This window comes from Lepidochelys kempii, chromosome 2 (assembly GCF_965140265.1).
Source record: "Lepidochelys kempii isolate rLepKem1 chromosome 2, rLepKem1.hap2, whole genome shotgun sequence".
NCBI classification, from domain to species: Eukaryota; Metazoa; Chordata; order Testudines; family Cheloniidae; genus Lepidochelys; species Lepidochelys kempii.
Window position 1 is genome coordinate 197,143,615 of NC_133257.1, and position 26,412 is coordinate 197,170,026.

Genomic DNA, 26,412 nt, shown 5'->3' on the forward strand with positions numbered 1-26,412 from the left:
GAGGTCTCTTCTCCGCCAGGCGGGTCCAGGAGGCAGCCTTGGGTGGGTTCAGGGGATACCGGCTCCAGGTCCAGGGTGAGAAACAGTTCCTGGCTGTCGGGAAAACTGGTTTCTCTGCTTGCTTGCTGTGAACTATCTACAACCTCCTAATCATCATCATCATTTTCTTCGTTCCCAAAACCTGCTTCCGTGTTGCCTCCATCTCCATTGAAGGAGTCAAACAACACGGCTGGGGTAGTGGTGGCTGAATCCCCTAAAATGGCATGCAGCTCATCACAGAAGCAGCATGTTTGGGGCTCTGACCCGGACCGGCTGTTTGCCTCTCTGGTTTTCCAGTAGGCTTGCCTCAGCTCCTTAAGTTTCATGCGGCACTGCTTCGGGTCCCTGTTATGGCCTCTGTCCTTCATGCCCTGGGAGATTTTGACAAATGTTTTGGCATTTCGAAAACTGGAACGGAGTTCTGATAGCACAGATTCCTCTCCCCATACAGCGATCAGATCCTGTACCTCCCGGTCGGTCCATGCTGGAGCTCTTTTGCGATTCTGGGACTCCATCATGGTCACCTCTGCTGATGAGCTCTGCACTCACCTGCAGCTTGCCACAGTAGCCAACAGAAAACTGAAATTCAAAAAGTTCACGGGCCTTTTCTTATCTACCTGGCCAGTGCATCTGAGTTGAGAGTGCTGTCCAGAGCAGTCACAATGGAGCACTCTGGGATAGCTCCCCGAGGCCGATACCGTCTAATTGCGTCCACAGTACCCCAAATTCAACCCAGCAAGGCCGATTTCAGCACTAATCCCCTTGTCAGGGGTGGAGTAAGGAAATCAATTTTAAGAGCCCTTGAAGTTGAAAAAAAGGGCTCTGTCGTGTGGATGGGTGCAGGTTTAAATCAATTTAACGCTGCTAAATTCTACCTCAACTCCTAGTGTAGACCAGGGCTTAGTGTCCTTAGTAACCTTTTGGGAAGGCCTTCGTCAAATTTTCATGGTTGTAGTATTAAGATAGCTCTTTGACAGCTTCTTATGGCTTTAAATACTCAGAAGAGAAGTAGTCATCTAAGTCATCTTCTTTCTCTGAAAGATCTTACTTCTCACAAGCATTCTCCTTGCACATGTAGACCACTCCCGTCACACATATTCTTGGTAAAGTAATAAACACTTCTGTTAAAGCACCAGCAGCTCTGACAATCTTGTGTGGGGACAGAAAACCTGGACACTTCTGTTAAAACTCACTTTTAGTAAGGGTGTTCATTCATTCAGACAATGGACTGGCAGTCAGAACCACTTCCTTGGGGGCCTGAAGGGGGCCTTTGTGATTATCACAGTTTATATAACTCTAATGTCTTATGGTCTTTCTAACACCTCATTTGTGTGTGTGTGTTTTTTTGAAAGTCATGGTCATTTTTGGGGTTCTGTTCTTGGATGACAGAAACTTGCAGCAAGTTTATAGAAAGTGCATCAAAAAGCTAGCTACTATGGCAATCTACCAGGGTGGATTTGATTTAAATCATCAATTAAATCACAAGTCAGAAAGACTTGATTTAATCATGGATTTCTACATAAAAGTACATTCTTGTTGGTTATTATAACGTTAATACATATTCTTCACAACTCAGAGATAGAGACCTCCCCAAACTGGGTCTCTTTTACAGCTTGCTGCCATTATAGGTTTTCCTTTCTCGTGAGAGAATGGCATAGTAGATCTCAAATCAATGAAGGCTACCCTCAGAAAGACCTCAAGACTTCTAGAATATGCTGCTGAAACAAACAGTTTCACTTTTGCCTGTCCCTCCCTTCTCACATTTATCTCCAGAGTTCTTCTCCTTGTCCAGATCTATTCTGCCCCCCAACCATCTTCTATTCATTGAACTTTTTGAAACTCTGCACTTTTAGAGAGAGGTAAGGGATTGACTCTGTGTACACAAATTTGCAGAGGGATTTGCAATAGGGTTGAGATCTGTTATTTCTCACCTCTATATATTAATTTATTTATTTTAAAACATTTTTGCTGTTAACAAACATACTCTCTCTGGAGACACAAATCCACAGTTTGAGAATTGCAAAACTAAGCATCTCTGATGGTATCTTCTAGACCAGAGGTGGGCAAACTACGGCGGCCCGCGGGACAGTCCTGCCCGGCCCCTGAGCTCCTGGCCAGGCAGGCTAGTCCCCGGCCCCTTCCCCGCAGCCATGCTCTGGCCTGCTGCTCCTGTCAGGCAGTGTGGCTGCGTGGCTGGCTCTGGCATGGTAGGGGGGCAGGGAGTGGCTGGATGGGGCGGAGGTTCGGGGGGGGGGCAGTCAGGGGACGGGGAGCAGGGGGAGTTGGATAGGGGGTGTGGATAGCAGTCATGGCTGTCAGAGGACAGGGAGTGGGGTTCTGGGAGAGGGTGGTCAGACGTCAAAAAGCGGGGGGGGAGGGGGACTGGATGGGTCGGGGGTTCTGAGGGACGCGGGAAGTGGGAGGGGGTGGATAGGGGATGGGGGCTAGGCTGTTTGGGGAGGCACAGACTTCCCTACCCAGCCCTCCATACAGTTGCACAACCCCGATGTGGCCCTCAGGCCAAAAAAGTTTGTCCACCTCTGTTCTACACTGAGCCCCATTGGATGGATGGATGGACGGACAGCTGGATGGATAGATTAATCTAAATAAATCTATACAGAAGCCCCTGGAACCCCATAAAATTGGTCCCTAATCCATGAACTATTGGAACTCATTTTCAAAACTTTTCTTAAACATGACATGAATATATTGTCTCATACTATAGAATTAGAATTTATAATCCCTATTCCATGATGAGATATCTTTGAGCTATAATGTATCTTTAGATAGGTTTTTTCCTCAAAAAGCACTTGATCAAAAAAATCTGATTTAAATTTAAAAAAAAAATTGGATTTCTTAAAAAAATCCGAGATTTTTATCCACCCTGCAATCTACACTCCCTACATTATCTACACTTTCTTGGCTTGCTACTTCCTATTTTTTTTCTTCTCATCAAATACAAAGGTGAGGAGTGGCGACTGCTCCTACTGACTGTGAAAAAGAAAATCTGGATAAAGCAGCAACAAAAGAGAACAGTATATATTGAAACTGTTGTTTGTTTATTGAGAAAAGGGTAGGGGTGAATCATTATTTCCATTCTGTGAGCTGTAGTACTGAGTCCATTTTTAATGATACTAAAACTGTTACCCGTAATACATTTTTAGCAAGAACATAACTTTAAAAATTGATAACATCAAAAACTGGTAAAAACCAAAAGTCCTGACAATAAACAGTGCATTTTTATTCTAAGAACACACTGTGCAGAAATGGCACATCTTTTTTTTTTTGGGGGGGGGGAAGGGCATATTTCGAGATACTAGTTACTTTAAGTAAAAAGAACAGGTTTTACTAGATCTTATTCTTACTCCTGTTAGCCATACAAAGCCAACACAGCTAAGGGAAAGAGTAAGCTAAATTCTGTTCTCCTTGTCCATCATCTACAATATTGTTTACTAAGTGCTAATCAGTTACACTTCTGCAAACCTACTGAATGCAATGGTGTTACACAGGTGCCACTGAGTGCATAATTTAAAAAACTCTGGAATTGAACAGATGTAAATGAGGACATTTTTTCCCCCCATAGCTACTCTGATTATGCATAAAAAAGAAAAGAACCCAGATTGCTTCTCAAAATCCAACTAGTGTTTGTAGGGCTCACAATTAGGGGTAAAAAAAATCATCTTACCTATAAACTGAGAACATTAGATCTGCAAGTCACTAAGAAACCGTAAATATTATATTTCTACCACATTTTTACTTTTCAAAGGAAAACTGAACTCAAATTAAGTGCACATTACAAAATGAACAGATGTCTTACTTTTTTACAGTTGTAACAATTTTAACCTTACCTTGGCCAGCTGCGCATTTTCACCAAAACTAGACTTCCTATAGGAAGTTCTGAGTAGACATATTTAAATCCCTTTTTATTAAACTCAGACTCTTCAGGAAAATATTCTTCAGAAACAGAACAATTATTAAACCATGGGTCAGTATTCATATAACAATACCATGGCTCACTGTGATCAACTTGTGCAGCATCATCACTTGATAGCAGTCTCCATTTCAAACAACTGCCAATCTCACATTGAACCCACACTTTGTCTAGATAAAAATGGTTTTCGTTTATAGTATCCATAGCAAAACTTCCAAGTTTTTTCCAGTCTTCTAAGGATCAATTTTTGTAATTTTATTTATTCTGAAATGTAAAGGAAAAAAATTATGCAGATCACTACAAAACAAAATAAACTAACAACTCATATGAAGAAAAATAAACTTTTCCCAGAGTTGTCCTTTTCCCATTCAAGGAAAGGAAACATCCTGAACAAACAGCACTCTGTCTCCATCTACCAGTAAACAAAGAGGCCAAAAAGACATAGCTAACCCCACCTGCTTCCTTCTCCATTAATAAACATCTAAGGCTTAAGATAGGAAGTAATAAGGAGAAAAAGAGGATGACCAAACCAAATATATTTCTTTCTGATTGTACATCTCCTCTTCACCATCCTGCAAAGGAAACATTCTGAAGTAAAAACAGATATAACAAGAATAAAAAAACATGAAGGTGGGTTTTCTTAAAAAGACAGGTTGAAATATGCTTTTGCCTCTGAAAGCACATCCATCCTGTAAGATAAATTAGTAATTATAAAGATACATGAATGAACACCTCCTTTACTAACTATATGCAGCATACACTTTTTATGGTTTCTTTTTATCTTTTATTGAAAGAAAAAAAACTTTAACATACAGAATTATTATGATGCCCTGACCTACGGACCAGAGGCCAGCGCAGAGGCAGAGTGTAGAACTGGAAATGGTTGGTTCCTAGTGTGAAGCACAAGAAAGACCAATCTCTCAGTCATATTGGAATGTGTATTATGAGAAGACCTTTGGAGCACATCAGTGCTCACAACAGACAAATACTGAAAATTTCAAATCAAAATCAGGTCCTCCAGATACATTTGTTCAGCTCTTGCAGATTGATTATGGGTCGGAAGGTCCCATCCTCTTATCAGGAAGTAGTAGGAATAGAATATCTTTATTCTGCTCTAGTCAGTAGAAAAGAAAGTTGATTTTCTTGGCTTCAGATACCCTGCTCCAAAGCTAGGCACTAAACAGAATCAGAGGAGTCATGATGTGTCTTTGGAACTGGAATAATTCTGAAGCCAAAAGCCTCTCAATATCACTTTAATTACCCAAATGTTCAATGAGTAAGGCCCCTTGTTTTCGGTTTTTAACTGAAAAACGCTCACGTTTTACAAAAGGTATTATTCAGTTTTTATTGATTGTCACCTGCATTTTATAACATTCAAGTTCACGAAAATCCTGATTATGTTAAGAAAATCCAATACATTCATTAGGTGGATGTGCTTATGTTAATAATAAATTAGTCTAAGTGTAAATTTAAAGGCTGTCTGTCAAAGTAAGGCAACGGAGGGGAAGATATAGACACATGCATGCACATATGTATACCTATTGTTAATACACAGTTCCAGAAATAAACCACAGCATTAAACTGCTTTTATTTTCAATATTCTTAACTTTCCTCTATTTGTTGCTCTTTTCTGTCCTCTTGTCCCAAAATATTAATCCCAATATTTACCCCAAACACTGTAAAGCTAATTTTTACACTGATTTTCATCTGTGTAATTTCTGGAGAAAACACTGAAATTCCCAGGACATTCTAAACAAAATAGAAACCAAAAACAGAGGGTCATGTTGATGAGAAACACATTAATGTTGACTCTACTTCTTGAGCTACAAAGGTAGGAGCCCACAGGCCCAGCCATGGAATTCTTCAATAGAATGGTTTGACTGGAAGATAGTTGGAAGGTTTTTGACAGAACTTGTCCTACTTTTCAAGTGAAATGAGCCTGAAAAAAAGCAAGTTCTTCAGACCTCATTCCACTTCTTCTTTTGTAGAGATCTTTGAGGTCAGCGAAGTTGTCAAAGTTTCCACCTCTTTTCTCATGGCAAGAGGCGGCAGAGACATTATCAAATCACAGGAAAAGACCAAATCCAGGACAATCAGGATATACTGTTAAAACTCAAGAAACACCAGCCAGGGTTATTATTTTTCCTTTTGGAGAAGGCAGACAACATCTCTTCTCTTGCTAGTTTGAAAGAACATAAAAAACTATAAACTGGAGAATAAGAAGGCAAAACCATGATACTGACAGTTTCTTGGTCACCTTTCAAAGATCTCTACAAAGAACTTGAAGCTTTAAAGAGCAAGACTGCTAGTTTCAACTTAGCTGTTGTTCACTAGTCTTACTTAGACTGTATATTCCTAAACTAATTCAGAGAAGGCTAAGGTTCATGATTTGAGTCTGATACATCCTTATGACTCTGATTAGCCTGGGAGACAAGCTTGAATATTATAGTTGTGATTCCCTGGGCATTCCATAACAACACATTTGATCTCCCGTCCATTTCACTGGCTAAGGTTTAACACTGAGTAACAACCCATGATGCAAACCTTCTACTTCATTAATTCAAGTGTGTAGGAAAACTGCAAGTTACAAATGCAATTTTGTTTTTTTGAATGATGGAAGAATTAACATGGTTGCAACGAAAATGTTCTTAACTTACTTACAAAGTTTTTGATTTTGTTAAACCAAAAAAGAAAATTTAAGTGGAGGAAAAAGCACTGTTAAAGCCAGTTATGAATGAACGGTTGTGATTTTATTTCAAGCTTAAATTACTCTCTTCTCAGATAGGCAAAGATCCTCATGCATACAATGTCAGGTCAGCGAAGTTGTCAAAGTTTCCACCTCTTTTCTCATGGCAAGAGGCAGCAGAGATACTATCAAATAACAGGAAAAGACCAAATCCAGGACAATCAGGATATACTGTTAAAACTCAAGAAACACCAAGCAGGATTATTATTTTTTTGTCTTTATCAATTTCCTCAGGATGAGGGGCCCCTCCAGAGACCAATGTCCTTCCAGGTCCAGCTGTGGAGGAGATGGTGGCTTCCTTACTCTCCTGTTTATGCTTCCTGGGGTGGTGGACCTTATCCTCCTTGTGAGATCTAGCACGAGCCATGTGCCTCTCTTGATATTTATTATTGGGGAACCAAGGGACTTCTCTGCTCCCTGAAGGGGGAGGTCTTTAAGCAGCAGGAGCAGGCACACATTGCCTTCCAAAGTTCATAACATGCCTACCCCATATAAGAAAGAGCTTATAAGTCCCCTCTTCTGAGGACCCACCAGTACCTTGAATGAACTGAGAAGCTGATTCAAGAATTTGATCACTGCAAAGTGCACAAGAATGGTTAGTGAGGATTGCCCTCTGAGGAGTTAAAGTCATCAAAATCTTGTATCACCTAACTGGAGACTGATGATTAAGAAACGGAGAAACAGGCCAGTTGGAGCTGCCAGGGCAGAAAAAGGGACGTCATTTGCTGAGTAGCGCAAGTCAACTGCTATCATGGCACCAAGAAGAAACTTATGGAAAGAGGCAGAACAGTGCCCCCCAAAATATCTGAAGTTCTTCTTCCATTTAGCCATCCGTAAGACTTCACCTACATTTTGTGACAAAGGAAAAACTCAGTATGAGATACAAAGTGGGAACAGCCTGAATTTGGGCAAGTAAATTTTGAGCCCTGTGGCTGAAAAGTGAGCTGAATTTCAAAGTCTAAGTACTCAGATAAGCGAAAGATGAGCTCTTGTTCTACATTTGGTTTGCTGAATAGGTAGATTTGAACACTGATTGATTTAGAGCATTAGACCTAAGTGATCAATGGCTCCACGTCTAGTTGGCAGCCGGTATCAAGTGGAGTGCCCCAGGGGTCGGTCCTGGGGCCGGTTTTATTCAATATCTTCATAAATGATCTGGAGGATGGTGTGGATTGCACTCTCAGCAAATTTGCGGATGATACTAAACTGGGAGGAGTGGTAGATACGCTGGAGGGGAGGGATAGGATACAGAAGGACCTAGACCAATTGGAAGATTGGGCCAAAAGGAATCTGATGAGGTTCAATAAGGATAAGTGCAGGGTCCTGCACTTAGGACGGAAGAACCCAATGCACAGCTACAGACTAGGGACCGAATGGCTAGGCAGCAGTTCTGCAGAAAAGGACCTAGGGGTGACAGTGGACGAGAAGCTGGATATGAGTCAGCAGTGTGCCCTTGTTGCCAAGAAGGCCAATGGCATTTTGGGATGTATAAGTAGGGGCATAGCGAGCAGATCGAGGGACGTGATCGTTCCCCTCTATTCGACATTGGTGAGGCCTCATCTGGAGTACTGTGTCCAGTTTTGGGCCCCACACTTCAAGAAGGATGTGGATAAATTGGAGAGAGTCCAGCGAAGGGCAACAAAAATGATTAGGGGACTGGAACACATGAGTTATGAGGAGAGGCTGAGGGAGCTGGGATTGTTTAGCCTGCAGAAGAGAAGAATGAGGGGGGATTTGATAGCTGCTTTCAACTACCTGAAAGGGGGTTCCAAAGAGGATGGCTCTAGACTGTTCTCAATGGTAGCAGATGACAGAACGAGGAGTAATGGTCTCAAGTTGCAGTGGGGGAGGTTTAGATTGGATATTAGGAAAAACTTTTTCACTAAGAGGGTGGTGAAACACTGGAATGCGTTACCTAGGGAGGTGGTAGAATCTCCTTCCTTAGAGGTTTTTAAGGTCAGGCTTGACAAAGCCCTGGCTGGGATGATTTAACTGGGAATTGGTCCTGCTTTGAGCAGGGGGTTGGACTAGATGACCTTCTGGGGTCCCTTCCAACCCTGAGATTCTATGATTCTATGATTCTATGATTCTAAGTAGAGACAATGCTGTTGGTTCAGGATGTTACATTTATCAAATTCTAGGAATTCAACTATCATGTTAAAGAAGGGCACCTTATTTGTGCGTGCATGTTATTAGAGAGTAATTTGCTGCTGGAAAAGGCAAGAGCAGCCACAAAAAATGCTAAAAGGCTCAGAGTGCATGACCTAAAAAAAGACAGATTAAGAGAAAAAATTATAGAGAAAATGACAGCAGTTGATATAATTATCTATAAATACAAGACAGACATCATAAAAGAAAGAAAATAATTACTTAAGTAAATAAGGGTACTGTTTTAAGAAAAAAACAAATGTAATTAGATAGCAGGAAAAAATTCTGACAGTGAGGTCAGTCAAACAATAGAATAATTTGCCAAAGAAGGTTGTTAGACTTTTCTGCGTCACCTCTATTTTAAGATTTCCTCAAAGAAATTCTAGTAATTGAAAAAAGATGGCAATACCTTTAAAAGACATACTATTTGCCTAAAAAATGGAGCCAAAGCTAACTACAGTCTTATGAGGGGTAATATTAGTTTATCTAATTTGTGATTCATATTGCTTACACAGAATGCACACCCAAAACTCTGACAGATGGCTTACAGGCATCAAATAAGCTGCCTGCAACAGCTTATGATCTAACTGGTTAAAGACAAAGGAGGGCAATAACACACACACATTCTTTTTAAAAAATTAAATCCTTAAAAGTACTAAACTGACTATGTCTAATTATTGTATTGAACCAAAATTTAAATGCCTATCTCCCTTCTCGTCCCACTTTTGCACTACACAGAAAAACTGATGGACATAAAAAGAAAGAAGGAAAACTGAGGCAAGACAAAGGGACCACACTGACAACTCACATTAACTTCAATGGTGCAGAAGCAGATCTTAATTTCTGCTAAAATCTTTGTAATTCAAAAGCCACTGCCCTAAGTACAATAATAATAAGCATGAACACTAATTGAGGGTGGAAATACTGTAATGCCTCATGAACCCTGTGTGTTTTGTTGTCTAGCTCTGATTTATTTTTCAGAGTACCATTTCCTCCAAAAAGACTGAACTTTCTTTAGCACAAGGTTTACCGCTGGATGAATTTGGTGCAAAAGCCCACACATTACATACTTATCTGCTGGTATCAGAAGAACATATGAAAATTTAACTTGCAAGAATCTTTCCAGATCATCGCCTGTAAAAACTGCCACACCCGTAAAATTCTATTACATCAATCTGGGTTTCAATGATATTCCTATTCTGTATCTCTCTAATTAATAAATTAGATATCTCTGTGTGAAAGTAGAATTCTTCACTCCTTTGTATTACTGTGGTGTTGCATAAAGACAGAATTGCACAGAATCTCAATGTAGAAAACATTTTTCCAGTCTGCTATAGCATGATATCTAGGTCAAAACTTGTGAATTGTAAATGTTTGTGCTACAAGTAATAAAAATTGTTAGTAAAATGTTTTGAGTACGGATAAATAATTTTTATACTACAGACAGATGCATAGGTGCTAATTTTTAATGTTTTATATTTCAAAATACAAAGAACAAAGTAAAAGTATTCTATAATTAACACTTGTTTCAGCATGAACCTACCTTCAATTTTAGGAATGGGCATGTCTGTTTGAAGAAATAATGACATTTACCAAATATAGACAACAGCCTTGCCCATTAAATCCCATCAGATGGATGCAGTTAAACTCTCCACTTGCAAGATAAGGTTAGCGACTACACTGCCATTCTTTTCTGATTTTGAATCTAATGCGACAAAAGACAAAGCTACAAACAGGCTGCTTAATATTCCCAATTAGGAAATACTATAATGTAAGAGTCTGCAGCAATCTTTATACTAAGGCTAATGCTTCCAAGTATACACCCCCGTTTTCAAGTTTATAAGTTTGCCATACTTCAACTGTTTAGACTGAAATTTTCTATGCATGGTCTCTTCGCTATTTTAAAAAGTCAAGTATTTTAATTCACAACAACGTTCATTCAATTTTGCTGACATGTTCAAAACAATTAATATTTTCAAAAACTTTGGATTGTGACTAACTACAAGGAATGAAGTCAGTGGGAGTTTTGCTATTAATTTCAATGGGGCAATGATTTCCCCCAAGAAATTACTATCAGTTTTCGGGGCAGTCAAGCAGGGTGTGGGCCCTGAGCACCATCTTTTTCTAGGACAGCACCACACCATTGTGCTGTTCAGCTTTTGTTGTTGGGCTTTTGGGGGGTTATTTTGTTTTGTTGTGTCATTGCTGATTGTCTGGCTGTTTTGTTTTTTTCCTTGCTCTGTTGCTCCCAGAATGGGGGCCCTACGGTGGCGCTGAAAATGTTTTCCTTCCTGGCCAGCAAAACACCTAGAGACAGCCCTGTAAGAAATGTAATTGTTTAGTTATGAGGTGCTAGGGAACGAAGTTTTGAAAGTACCATAAAGATGCACTGTTCCATTATAATCAACGGAATATCTTCTTCCCTTTATTTTAGACTTAGACATGAAACAACCACTTTCTGCAATCTGCCACTTCCAAGCAGCTGCGCTACAACTAAACATACAGTATACGATCCATTAGATGGCACGTTGTTCTCATGAAGATGCAGTGGGAAGTTTTCAGGAGTCAGCTTCAAATTTTGTGTCTGTGCAATTTAGCGGACTCATAACACCCGGACAGAAATCTAGACTGGATGAAAACTGGGGGGGGAGGGGGGGGGGCAAAGGGCGACTGGCTGCGTCTTCATGGGACACCTCCACCATGCTGCCCACACATTCTCCTCTTGCCCAGCCCATTCCACCCGTGCGCCCCTTAGCTCTGCCCACCCCGAGCCTCCTCCCCCCCCCCCCCCCCAAACCAGCCCTCACGCCGCAGGGACTGCCACGGGGACCACACACCTGCCGCTGCCCTATACACCGCCTGCCTCCATAGCCACCCTCCTACCATGCGGCCTCCGCTCCACCAGTCACCCCCATACCGTACGGCCCCCACCCCCCACAGTCCCACCGCTCACCCCCATACGGGGCGGACCCTCCCCACACAGCCCGGCACAGGGCGGAATGTTGGGTGTGACTCGTCGAAGAAGGAGCCGGGGAGGGGGCGCCGGACTCAGGCCCAAAGGGCAAACCGACCAACGGAATTTCTGGCCAGGGCTTCAGCGAGGCAGCGCGCGCTGCCTGTAGCCCGAGCCGGGCACCTACAGCGCGCGGGAAAACGCGGCGGCCGCGGGGCTCGGCGTGGGCAGCCAGGCAACTCGAGCGCGTCACTCCCTGCTCCCGCTGCTTCAGCCCAGCGACCTGCCCGGTACGAGCACCCGAGCCGAGCGCCCCCCCCCCCACCGGCCCTGGCGGGAGTCGACGCCTCCTGCCCGTGCGTGTGCCCCCGCGCTGGCGGCGTTCATCCCGCTGTAACCACCCAGCGGCTTCAGGAATTGTTCCTCCTGGGAGATAGCGGGAGAAACCCGTCCCCACCTTGCCGCCACCGGCTCCCTGCAGCCCGCACACACGCCCGTTTGGAAGAACCTGCAATCTCCAGTGCTGATCCCACTGTCCTACCTAGGGCTGACTGGCCTTCAGCTCGAGCAAGACAAGCTTCGGGTGGGACCTGCCTTCCCTCCCCAGCCTCGGCCTCTGCTAGATGAAAGAAAACGCGCAGGAGTCCTGAGGCACAAACCAGAACAGGACCTTTAAGGGCACACAAAACAAGCAGCTTCCTCTTGGGGGCGCTCACGTGCGTAGGGCACCTCCCCTGCCAGGCACCTGGTTGTGTTCTAGGAGCCTACCCAGCCTGCAGCACTATGGTAATCCTGTTTTGACCTAAAAGGTGAGCTAATTTTCAGGATCTAGCAGGTTGTTTCCATTAGGAGGAGACAATCAGGGTGGAATCAAGTCAGAGGTCTTCTAGCTACAAGCAGCTGCCTAAGGCAGCCGATTTGGCGGCTCCTTCACGGGGCCGTGAGCACGGGTGTGTACTTGACGCAGTTCACCCCAATCCCGGACACCTGCCCCTTCTGCGGCATGAGGGAGACTCTGGCGCACGTCTACCTGGAGTGCGCCAGGTTGCAGCCCCTATTCCGGCTCCTCACGAATAATTTGTTAAGGTTTTGGTTACACTTTTCTCCTCACCTCCTTATCTATGCACTCCCTGTCCGTGGCCCCACTAAGTCGCGGGACCTCCTAGTCAGCCTCCTCCTGGCCCTGGCTAAAGTGGCCATCTATAAAACCAGGGTGAGGACGTTGGCTGATGGAGTCTCCTGCGACTGCGGGGCCTATTTTGGATCCTCTGTCCATTCACGCCTCTGGGCAGAGTTCCTCTGGGCGGCGTCCACTGACTCCCTTGACGCCTTTGAGGAGCGGTGGGTGCTGTCCGGGGTTCTCTGCTTGGTGTCCCCGTCCGGTTCCCTTCGTTTGACCCTTTGACCACACTCCCGTTCCTGTTGTTCATTAGTTGTCCTCCGTAATTATTTGGTTTCCCAGGTCCTGTGGATCCCCCCCCTTAGGCTTCGCCCACCCACTTCCTGGATCCCGATAAGGCAGCCGATTTGTCCCAGCTGCCTTTCTCCTGTGACAGAAGAAGGGCAGCCAACTGGCCAAATTTGAGTGGCATGGAGAATGGCATACTGAATTGTTGTCCAGGATAGCAGATTGCCTTGAGCAAGCTCCTAGTCAGGTAGTTCTTTGATGCAATCTTCTTTATTTACGAAGTCCTGTTTCCTTGAACACAGTAAAAATCAAACAGCAGGAGATAGTTTTCTGTCTCGCAGTTACAAGCCTCCTTCAGACAGCACTTTACCCTAGTGCTTTTTCTCTTGTAGCTTTTTTCTTAGGGTCTTGCTACCAGGGCTTCTTTGACCAGATATAGGCTTTTTTACTCCATTTCTGTCTGTTTCTCTCGTGCAATGCAAGCTCCTCCACCAACCAATACCCTACCCCTGGAATTTTGTATATCAGTCTCCAGGGAAACTCTTTGGGGCACATGTTTCAGCTTCTACTCAAGCCTTGCAATGTGCCCGTTTTTTGGCTCCTATTGTTTCAGTTTTCCGGTTCCATAAAGGAGCTTGGTTGTTCCTTACATTTATCTTGATGAAGCCCACCAGCTTGAATAAAGTTACATCCAACCTCCTAGCATAATAATGTATAAAAGTTTGATTCCACTTAGGGACATGCTAGGAACTATCTATCCTCTGGGTTGTGGGATGTGGGCATTATTTGCCATTTTAACCACCAGCCCTTTAAGAAATGTGCTACAGTCTATACCACAGCAACAACTCAGTGGCTAAATGGGAATATTTACATAAATTAACATTATTTTACTGGAGTGCTCATAAGTAGTTCCTGTGAATAATTTGGTAAAAATTCAACATAGCTTTTATCGTTTTGCAGAGGAATATGGATGGTAAGAATCTTTCACTTTATTCCTTTGTGGGTGTTTGTATGAAGCATGTATTCCAGCAATAGTTGTTTTATAATGACTAGAGGACATACAGCCTATCTGTCTCTCAGCACATGCACAGTGTGCCTAGCCATTTGATAGCATCGTCATCAGCCAGGTGAAAAGCCGGTAGCCAGCCATTGATGTCAAGCACTTGTCAAGGATATGCGACATAGTCTGAAGTTGACCGTATCTACACCGGGTCGTTAGAGAAACCTAATTGGAAAAGATTGCCCACACAGTTGCTCTGTCCTGTTTGACACCGGTTCAGGGATGACAACAAGTGTCTTGGTAGGTAAAAACCTGGTGGGCAGATAGTTGGGTTGGTGACAAGAGAATGATTAATGACTGTTGTCGCTTACCACTCATAACACCAGATTCCACCATAATGTCTTGTGGTGGCATAAGTGACCATAAAGGGTGTCTAGAAGACAGGCAAACTGGTAGGTGGTTGACGAGATCTGAGTACAGAGGCAAGTTGCTTGCCATGGACTTCAATGGGGCCAGGATTTTACCCATATTTATTTTTAAAAAATAAGCCCTGACCATAAGCTTCACAATTTACTTCTACCGAAAAGTGAACCTCAGCTACAGTCTTTCATTCTGGTAGTGTTAAAATTATACATATTTGCAATTGATCTTTTTCTCTTTAGTAATGAAGACTGAAATTATGCCAGGATGCATAGCACAAGGACTAAATTCTAGTATCCATGACAGGAGAGTAGATTAAATGGAAGCATCCCTGGTTCTGACAGCTAAATTCGAAAACAGTACAAGAATAGTCATGTCTTATGTACACAACACAACTCTCCGAGGAGAGTAGAGACCATCCTAACCCTGTAAGCATCTAAGTTTCCACCAATCAGCATTTGAAAAGCTGCCTAAATGCTGATGCTGCTTCACAGGTAATGAGCTGTGCCGTGCATTTCCCAGTGTAGATCACTCACTTAGGATGCAGGAGACTCACGTTCACAATCCCTGCCTAATTCGAAGCAGTGACCTGAACCAGTTTTCAGTTCAAATAGCCTAACCAGCAGACTATGCTGGGGTGGACCTTTCTGCATCTCTGCTTTTGGAGCTGTTCAACTTTGTATTAATAATTAAATAAATATTCATCATGCCAGAAAAACTGACCCTACGGTCCACTTCCCTGCAATGTGGGATTAAGTTCCTTCTATAACTCAGGTAGAGCAGGGATTTGAATCCAGTTCTCTCACAGCCTGAGTACCCTATCCACCAGGCTATTCTAACCACTTTGACTCTCATTTTGCACAAAAAACTCAAGGTATCAGTTTCATCCTGATGGGTTTAATTTGCTAAAGCATGGGCATCTTAAGTAGCTGACCTGGTTTAGACACCTAATTGTAGGACAGAATTCACAGCTGAGGATCCCAAGCTGACAGAGAGGTGCCTGTCTCTGAGGTGGCCCCTAAGCTGCTGTCCTCAGCATTTCACTCCACTCTAGTTGCTGGCTTCTGAGAATACCTTCCTTGGGCACTTAACATTCCCCTATACTCTATGGGGACCTGGGCACCTAACTTGAGACTGAAGATTCCACTAGACAGCAGACTTCCTAGGGGTTAGGCATTGCACCACAGAGTGGAGGTATGCCTAACTACCTTTGAGGATATGGGCCTTTGTGAAAAGAAATACAGGCACTTTGAAAAGAGACAAAGTACACTTCTACAATTTACCAGTGTTTTACAAGCTAGAAACGTATTCATGACTAATTCCTCTGAAACTCAGATATGAGATTTGGTAGCTATAGTAATTGCTCTATCATAAACTTTATGCTGTATTTCACAATTTACAGTTTAATGAGTGATATAATACAAAATTTAAAAATGAGCCAACATGACCCCAATTGAGTCTCGATGAAGCCACCTACACTTCTATGTTTTAATAGGGAATACATGAGTATCTGTAACTTGGAATAATATAAGTATCATCTTTCAAAACTTGTGTTAATTCTTAAATCTTCAGCTTTTATGTCATTTTCCTTTTTTTAGCATAACTATTTGCTTTTTTTAGTATTAACAATATTGCATCATTCTATTTTAATATTAAAATTTACTGGTTGCTACTAGAGCGGAGTCCTGCCATTCTTATCCTTAAACAGCAGAAAGCCATTATGTCACTAAAATATAAACTCATCCTAAAATATCTTCCTAATCATAACCAGCCATATGACTTTCCTCCCTCAACCACTCTATTTAACCCCCACCAACCTTTTTTTTTTTTTTCTTCTAGTTACATGGATGCTCTCATCTCACTTATATCTACTTAGAACAAGATGCATCTGCTTCAGTGAGTCAGCAGAAATCAGTCTGGTGTGTTCTAACTCCAGCTAATAGGGTCATTCAACATAAGAACCATGCCACCCTCTTATGTCCACCTTTTTACAAGGCTTATGGGCTCATTCATGTTAAAACCTATATTTATTGTGAGTGTAACTCTGGATACCTTGTTTGAATTTATTTTTATATCTAACAAAATTATTGGTGTGTCTAAGAATGGAACAAAGAGCATCAGACATACACCTCTCTGCATCTCACTACTTTACTTGGTTGGCTATGGACTTTTTTAAAAAAAATCCAAACGCACTTAGATCCTGATCCTGTAATGAGCTCTTCAGGGATACAGGGGTATGCTCACATATTGCTAATTGGAAGATGGGGTCTTTAGACTGTAATCCCAAAACATTGCTCTAAGCATTTGTCAAGGTTCCTCCCCCACTCTGAACTCTAGGGTACAGATGTGGGGACCTGCATGAAAAAACCTCCTAAGCTTATCTTTACCAGCTTAGGTCAAAACTTCCCCAAGGTACAAAATATTCCCCCCCGTTGTCCTTGGACTGGCCACTACCACCACCAAACTAATACTGGTTACTGGGGAAGAGCTGTTTGGACGCGTCTTTCCCCCCAAAATACTTCCCAAAACCTTGTACCCCACTTCCTGGACAAGGTTTGGTAAAAAGCCTCACCAATTTGCCTAGGTGACTACAGACCCAGACCCTTGGATCTTAAGAACAATGAACAATCCTCCCAACACTTGCACTCCCCCTTTCCTGGGAAATGTTGGATAAAAAGCCTCACCAATTTGCATAGGTGACTACAGACCCAAACCCTTGGATCTGAGAACAATGAAAAAGCATTCAGTGTTTTACAAGAAGACTTTTAATAAAAAATAGAAGTAAATAGAAATAAAGAAATCCCCCCTGTAAAATCAGGATGGTAGATATCTTACAGGGTAATTAGATTCAAAAACATAGAGAACCCCTCTAGGCAAAACCTTAAGTTACAAAAAAGATACACAGACAGAAATAGTTATTCTATTCAGCACAATTCTTTTCTCAGCCATTTAAAGAAATCATAATCTAACACATACCTAGCTAGATTACTTACTAAAAGTTCTAAGACTCCATTCCTGGTCTATCCCCGGTAAAGACCAGCATATAGACAGACACAGACCCTTTGTTTCTCTCCCTCCTCCCAGCTTTTGAAAGTATCTTGTCTCCTCATTGGTCATTTTGGTCAGGTGCCAGCGAGGTTACCTTTAGCTTCTTAACCCTTTACAGGTGAGAGGAGCTTTCCCCTGGCCAGGAGGGATTTCAAAGGGGTTTACCTTTCCCTTTATATTTATGACAGCATTATATCACATTTACTCAATGCTCCTTTTTGCCTTTGAAGAATTAATAGAATTGCTCTCTCTCTCATTTTGCATAGGTTTACATGTATGCCATTTATCTCTAAGACAGTGAAACTCATTTGCTACATTTTCACTGTAAATATTCTGTAAATTACAGGACGGCTGGGAGAAATTTAACATTACACTAACTGAATGCTAATGAAGATTTGGGGAAAAATGATATTTAAGTTTAACATTTTGTATTTAGTTTGTCATTTTGAGTATTATATTTTAGAAAACAAATGTGTTCCTTTTTTGCAGCAGAACTTGTATTTAATTTCACACTAAATAGTAAATGCACAATCAGGTATCATCAAATATACTTACTATTTAAATGTTGCTTATGTTTAAAGCTAAGATTTTGTCACAGAAGTCACGGAATCCATGACTTCCAGAGAGCTCTAGGACATTTTCTGCTTCAGCCCCGGGGTGGCTGGCGGGGGGCACCGCAACTTTCACCCGCCACTGGTGGCGGGGGCCCCGCAGCTCCCAGCCACTGTGAGCGATGGGGGCCCCTTGCAGCTTGTTTTGTTGCATAGTTGGAAGCTCTTTTTCAGTTCATTTGTTGTGTCAGTCTCTATTAGTATACCGTGTTCCACTGTGTGTCATCTGTCTGGAAAGCAGTTAGTACCTAAAAAAAAAAAAAAAAAAGCTAATTAATTGAAGAATCCACCTCTAGTCCCCAATCCTTCATGAAGAACTGCTAGCATGTACCCTTGTTCCCATTAAAGTCAATGGACTTCCCAGGGTCTGTGCTAATGGCTATAGAAGCCTCATAGTGGGCTTGATCCTGTACCATTGAAATTAATGGAAGTTTTGCCATTTATTTGCACTGACACAAGATCACACAGAGTGTTATTGCAGAAACCCTGTATTTCACATGGCAGAGCAAGGGTACACTGAGGTATCATTAAATACTATAGCTGTTTAAGTATTCCAGGAAAAGCCTAGGGAAATGCACGGTAAATATTTTAGCTGCTTTATTTAAAATTAATTAGGAAGCATAGTAAGATGGTGTTTTTACTCCAAACTAATTTTGTAGCATTTGTGAGCATGCAGTCCTCACATATGATTCAGTTACAATTTATGTTACTTGGGTTATTGACATATTTAAGATAAAGACTTTAATTTAGAGTTTTAACATATGTGCACAATTTTATGATGATTATACATTTTCTATGAATTATGCTCCTTAATATGCTCATTGCTAATTATTTTATGAAATCTTTAATACAGTGAGAATGAGAGAGATCTTTTTTGGATACCTATGCCAGTTCTAATAATCACAAAAAAAAAATCTCTGACCCTCTTATCACTCAAAAATTGTTTATGTTTTTGCTCTAGAACAGTTGTTGATTAGTGAATACAAAGCCTTGCTCAGATATTGTAGCTGTTAGCCATAAAATCTGATATTTCCTAACCTTCCTGTACAAAACCTGGAATGCAAATTTCTTCCTGTTTACTTTTTCAATCTTATACTTTGCATCATTTGTATTCTCTTAATTGTGAACGAATACATATACGTTGGGCCCGATCCTCAATTGGTATAAAGCGCCATTGATTTCAACTGAGTTATGACAATTTACACAAGTTGAGGTCCTGGCCCAAGGTGTCTTACTTGGATTGGGCCCTAACTGCTTATTGTTGTATTTAAAGTCCCTAATTTCATACTCAGATCTGAATATGTTGATGATTTATCGGATTTGTTTAAAAGATAAAAAAATAAAGTTGCCATCTTCAGATAAGAATTATGATGTGGTCCTGCAGACACTTAAGCACCTAAGTAACTTTACATATGTGAGTAGTTCCACTGAGTTAAAATAATAAGCCTTGATCTTGCAAGTGCTGAATACTCTGGTTTTAATCTATTAAAGCATTTAACTTCAAACAATAAGAAGACCAATTGAAATTAATGGGGCTACTTCACATGCTTTAAATTAAGCATGTGCTTAAGTGTAGTGTTCCTCAGGACCAGAGTGTTAAGCAACTTGCTGGATCAAGCCCAAAGTGCATTGTGAGACCCCTACTTCAACATAACATGTTGCTGTCTGTATCTAGTGCTGTTGACTATGAGATTGGATACATAAATATTGAACAAAATATATTTTAAAAAAAGAATGAGGTGTCAATGAACAAACTACAGGATGGCAAGGATAGTGACATTCTGAATGCATGTAAATTCACATGAAAATTACAAATTATGTCTACTGATAATTTCTCACCTTAAAACATAAAAGTCCTGGAATTTTGGTTTATGTTGATTTTCTAAATTTCTGAGGCACATTCATTATTGGAAATCAAAGTTGAAAAACAATTGGGATAAACGGGAAGCTTCAGTTTGTAATTAAATTGAATATACTGTAGTCTTTCAGCAACATTATGTCTGATTTTAAATCTAGTTATTGCTTTGTATGGTTTTTATCTATATCCCACTCCAGTAGTTTGCATTTATCTCTGCTCTTGCATACTGGAGCAATAACTGGTCAATTCTTTTAATTTTGAATATATGAGTTCGTAAGTCAATATTGGCAGAGTATTTTTTCAGAAAAGTATACAGTACCAAATTAGCTAACCCAGTGATAGTCAGACTGAGGCTCGGGAGCCGCAAGTGGCTCTTTAATATGCCTCCTGTGGCTCTTTGCAGCACATGATATTAAAACACTAAGCGATTTAATTATAAACCAATCAGGCTGCTTTTACTATGTTACTAACCTATTGTAGTTGATGAAATAATACTTGGTCAGAATAATATATATATATATTAAATGAAACAATTAATTCACACTACTGTGGCTCTTTTAGGTAATGTTGATCGCTAATTTGACTCCTGAACCACTGAGGTCTGAGTATCACTGAGCTAACCTATCATATTAAACAGAACAAGATTTGATTTTAATTTAGCATATATCTAGGATGACTGGATGACCCGATAAAATTGGGACTGTTCCGATATTTAACCCTTTGTCCCACTTCCCAGCCGATGTACGACCGGGATGCCATTTGTCCCGATATTCAGGTGAGAAGGCGGGTGGGGAAGTAAGGAGGGACATAGCAAGCCAGTGGAGGTGAGGAGGTGAACCGTGAGCCAGCAGCAAGCTGGGGGAGTCTCGTGGCAGGCAAGGGGGTCTGGCGTGGGAGTGAGGAGGCGAGCAGAGGGCAGGCATGGGGTGAGGAGGCTGGGGGAGGTCTCCCCCCAAGCCAGAATGGCCCCCCAGCCCCCAAGTCCCAACTCCTGGTGATCACTGAGCCTTTCCTTGAGGCTGGGAACAAAAGTCGCATTTCAATTCAGCTGTCATCTGCAGCTCTTTGTGACCGGGCTTAGCACTGCACTGGATCCAAACCCACTCTTTGTGAATGAGCTCTGGGATCCGATCCAAAGTGAACTGAAGTTGTCCGTTTATTTTAAGGGGTGGGGGCAGCACCCCCCAGAAAGCTCTGCCATCCAGGAGACTCACTCTGCAGCGACAACAGAGAGGAAAACCCACCCCACCCAAACGAGCCCGGGGGGCCTGCTGACTCCCAGCTGAGCCCCAGGGCTGGAGCGTTCCAATGGCTATTGGCACCCAAGGCTGAGTGACAGCCCTGGAGCGGGACCCCTCTGCGCTCAGGGTGCCCCTAAGAAGGGCTGGGTAGGGCAGCTCGCACCCAGAGACAAGCAGGGAGTCTCTCTGGGCCAGCTCTGTGGATGCAGCAGAAGGGCTAGAACCGCCAGCTCTGAAATGAGATGCGGCTCCACTGGGGAGGCTGCTAGAAGCGGAGCGTTGCCATTTCCAAGCTTTTCTTTCCCAGCCTGTTTTTACATGGGCAACCGGGGGGGGAGGGTCAGGGGGAGGGGAGCTGGTGCCCTGCAGAGGTAATAGCTGCATCTACCCCCAGCAGAGCATGTGCAGACAGGCCGACCGAGCTCATGGTGGAGCCAGGGCTGCAGAGGCTGCTGCTGAAGCTCTGCACTTTCTGATTCCACCCAGGGCAAGCCGGGGCTGAGTGCTGCTAAGCTGCTACCCAGGTCACTTACCAACACTGGTGAGCAGGGGCTGCACCTGGGGGGCGTGCACCTGACTCAACTCGGTGCGAGTGCCCCGCACATGGCAGCCTTGCTGTTAGCCTAGCTCCCTGACCCCAGCCATTCCCAAAGGCACACAAATCATATGGCCTTGACATCTTGAGTGGCAATCCAGACACTGCCTCTCTGGGCACATGCAGCTGCTGTAAAGGGAACCAGAGTTTTCAGAAATTAGCCCCCTCCCCAGAATTATTTTACTACTGACAAACTCCTGCTGTCTCCTTCTGAATGCTCCATTCCAGAGGAAGGGCTCCAGCTGTGCTCCAGTTATCACCCTGGCCTCAGTGGAGTCACTCCGAATTTGCACTGGTGTAAATGAGGGTAGAATCTGAAGTTTCAGGGGTGGATGATGCCTCAGCCTCTCGTTGATTCCCCAGCCTAGGCAGAGCGCGGGATTTGTGATGAAAGACACATTATCACACTGAAAAGATGAGCTCAGAAGTTACAAGTGTTAGGGTCATTACAGACTCCTAGAAAGTCCTCCCCAGTGAAGGTAAATATTTCTAACACACTGTCCTGAACTCAGGGCACAGGCTGGGGTGTGACTGTCGGCAGTAGGGATTTGCTCTGTGGGTTTTGCTTGATTCAAGATATTTAGGGCCAAATCCTGATACACAATCTTCCCTTGGGATCACAGGTAGTAACTTGCTAGCATGATTAGGCTGCCAGGGTATACTGTGATTTGGAAACAATATAGCCTGTTCAAATCCATGTGGAGCTCAAGGATACCAAGAGGGGACATGGCTAAGGGGTAGGGGAAGGGAAGGGTGTATTAGGGGAAAGCCAGGACTCTCTGTTGGCCTGACCCAAAGCCCATTCAATGGATTATTATCATTAATCACTTATATTGTCTAACGGGGCGGGGGAGGGAGGGGCGGATGGTGGGGGGAGTGAGGAGGGACTCAGCAAGCCGGCAGTGGGGTGAGGAAGGACCAGGAGGTGGGGTCTGGTGTGGAGCAGGAGCAGGGCCTGGGGTAGAGTGGTGGTGGGGCCGATGGCACCCCAATGTGTCCCTATATTTTATTGTTGCAATCTGGTCACCCTACATAGATCAGTTCCTTTAGGATGTTTTTAAACCCATACAGATCTTTCCTCTACCACAACCTTTGCCAGTATTGGCCAAACTCAGGTTCCAGATTGGACACAGATTTTATACTCTAGTTGATAAAAATATTGATATAATAAGATTCCAGGCTTGTCACTCTGTCTGTGTGTCACTCCGAAGCCTAGAATGTCTGTTGAGTCAGTGTGAAGCAATGGAAACGGCTATAAACATGGTTGAGAGCTCCTTTTCTTTAGAATATCACCAGGTTCAATTATTGCTGGGATTGATGGTCTGTTATTGTGAATATTTTAAATTCTCAGTACTTTTGACTTTACAAATTACACTTGTGTGGTGTACAGCTACAATAAAGCACATATCTATGCCAGTAGTATAGACCATTGTGATATCAGAATTAACTCAACCAATCACGCTATAGCTAAATTGCATGCAACCGTTTCATTGGTTGCAGAGGAGAGATTGCACAGATGGTGGATTATTTTGCCCAACTGCAACATCTGTGTTCAGCATGGCATTCAGCAAGCAGTATTCATTATGACTATGATGAGGTCTTTTAGAAAATATAATTGAGTGAAAATAGGAGTCTAACATGGGTTTTCTTTACAGTGAACTTAGTGATCATGCATAATAACTGAAGTAACACGTCTAAATATAAGGACAACATTGGCAGCAGCAGTGCAAGCTTCATCACATTGCCTTATCAGTATGCCTGCCTCATACAGCGAGAGGGGCTGATTCTAAAAGAAACGAACAGTCCTTCATGTCCATTTGTAACCAAACTTAAACTATATAGGCTATTGAACAGACATCAGTTTTTAATAACTTTTCATCAGGTAGGGCCAGATTTTCAAGGTAGTTAGGCACCTAAAGGTACAGAAACAGATACCTAGTGGGATTGTTAAAAGCACTTAAGCAGGTTAACCTAATTCTTAACATGTATTCTTAGGTGCCCACATAGCTTTTGACAGTCTGACCCTATCTGATCAGAGCTGATTCTGAGCCAGTGACCTAGAAGTGAAAGATTCCCATGACCACATCCTTGAGTCAGCTATGGCCAGATTTTTAAAGATACTTTTGTGCTTAAAGATGTAGTCAGGAGCCTCGTGGGACTTTCAAAAGTATTTAGGGCCTAGATCCACAAAAAGAGTTAGGCATCTAGAAAATCACTGGAATCCACAAAGCCTGAGTTAGGCCCCCAGGCTCCCGATACAATGTCTGGGGAGAGATAATTGCCTAAGAATTGGATCCACAAAAGCCTACATGTAAGACAGGGAGCTGCCTAAGCTAGCCAATAACAGATGCTAATAAAAGGGGTGTGTCATAAGCACAGCCCCTTTCATGGAGTTAGGCATGTAAATATGGATGGGAGGTAGGCATCTCCTCCTGAAGTTAGGGGCCAAAGCTATTTTGTTTGGGGAAAGGGGGTTGCTTGCAAAAAGTAGAGGATAGGTTTCAGAGTAACCGCCGTGTTAGTCTGTATTCGCAAAAAGAAAAGGAGTACTTGTGGCACCTTAGAGACTAACCAATTTATTTGAGCATAAGCTTTCGTGAGCTACAGCTCACTTCATCGGATGCATACTGTGGATGCATCCGATGAAGTGAGCTGTAGCTCACGAAAGCTTATGCTCAAATAAATTGGTTAGTCTTTAAGGTGCCACAAGTACTCCTTTTTTTTAAAAAAGTAGAGGAGGCACCTCCCTTATAACTTTTAGTCCAGTCATTAGAGCACTCACCCAGGATGTTGGCGATCCAGGTTCAATTCCCCCTTCTGCTTGAAGGGGAGAAAGGATCTGAACAGGGATCTCCCTTCTCCTCCTTACACAAAGGGGTAATTAAACCTGGGTCTCCAATATCCTTGGTGAGTACTCTAACCACCTGGCTAAAAGTTATAAGAGACCCCCCCTCCTCCAACTGGATTTTGTGGAGGGTCCAGTTCGATAGGAATGTTTTGAGTATGCCTATCAGATCAGGCCCTGCAAGTGAGCTAGGAAGGGAAACACCTATTTTCACCTGATTTGAGAGTCCCTCTGAGGCTTAGGCATGCAGTGAAACATTGGAGTGAAACATGATGCGCATGCCCTGAGGCAGAAACTTCTGGTATGTCTACACTGCAGTTAAACACCCACAACTGGCCTGCGCTGGCTAACTCAGGCTCGCAGGGCTCAGGCTAGGGGCTGTTAAATTGTGGTGGAGATGTTCAGACTCAGGCTGCAGCCCGAGATCTGGGACCCGCCAACCTCACGAAGTCCTAGAGCCTGGGCTCTAGCCCGAGCCTCTAGATCGCAATTAAACAGCCTGTTAGCCCAAGCCTCTGGGTTTTTAACTACAGTGTAGACATAGCCTTAGACATCCAGGGATCTCTCATGGCAAAAATTGGGTGCCGAGGAATTCTAAGTGCCTATAGTGTTAGGTGGCAGGTGAGCAGGAGTTTTGAGGATCTTAGTGGCACCTAAATTTTGGATTTAGGCATCTAAGTGGGAGGTAGGTACCTAAGACCCTTTGTGGATCCAGGTCTACGTCCCTAACTCCCTCACACCTAGGTGCTTTTGAAAATCCCACTAACTGCCGATTAAAAAAAAACCCTGCATTTTTAGACACCTAAATATCTTTAAAAATCTGGCACTTAGTCCCCATTCTATCAACATATGTTTTGCTGATTAATTTTTTAAAGCAAAACTGCAAATTTAAAAAAAATATGTGAAAGTAACAATAGATATAAAATTATGCTAAGTTGATACACAGAAAAAATAGGGCAGGGTGAGGGGAAATACTGTAAAGTTAACTGTCTTATATGTTGAAAATCTTATTTTTTTAAAAAATAGCTGCATATTAAAATGGACAGGTTAAATCCTTACGTCTTTACTCAGATTTAATTCTGGCTAATTCCTATCCAAGTCAACAGTAGTTTACCTGATGGTGCCCTGATCCTCAATTTAGAACATACAGATGGACTGCTGCACCTGCACAGGGCCCTACTGAAGTTAGTACAGCTGCATGTACAGTGTAAATTGAAGGATAGGAGCTTAAGAACTGACCTCAGGATTTGGTGGTGGTTTAATAGCATAGAAAAATGGATTGTAGATATAGCTGAAAATAGAGGTCTGTTCTTCTCTGAGCTTATATAAAAGCCAGGCATTGTTCTGACCTAAATTTTTGGTAGTATTTCTAACTCAAATATAACAAAATATTTCTAACTGTTCTTGTACAACATTAAGATATTTCTTAGAGATATATGAACAATAAAGATTGAAATCTTTTTCTCTTTTTTCCAAAGAAGATTTTTCTCATTTAGAATACTCAGATACTTTTCTCTAAATGAGACTTTTTTCCAACAGATGTACACAGAATAAACTCTCTAACCGCAC

General features: G+C 42.5%; 1 protein-coding gene across 1 annotated transcript in view; it reads right to left on the reverse strand.

Moving 5' to 3' along the window:
- Positions 1 to 26,412, reverse strand: part of ZCWPW2 (zinc finger CW-type and PWWP domain containing 2) — a 134,655-nt gene that overhangs the window by 102,989 nt on the left and 5,254 nt on the right. Inside the window, exon 3 of the mRNA XM_073329663.1 lies at positions 3,888 to 4,203. Coding sequence (XP_073185764.1) covers positions 3,888 to 4,203 — 316 coding nt within the window. The remainder of the gene's footprint in view (positions 1 to 3,887; positions 4,204 to 26,412) is intronic.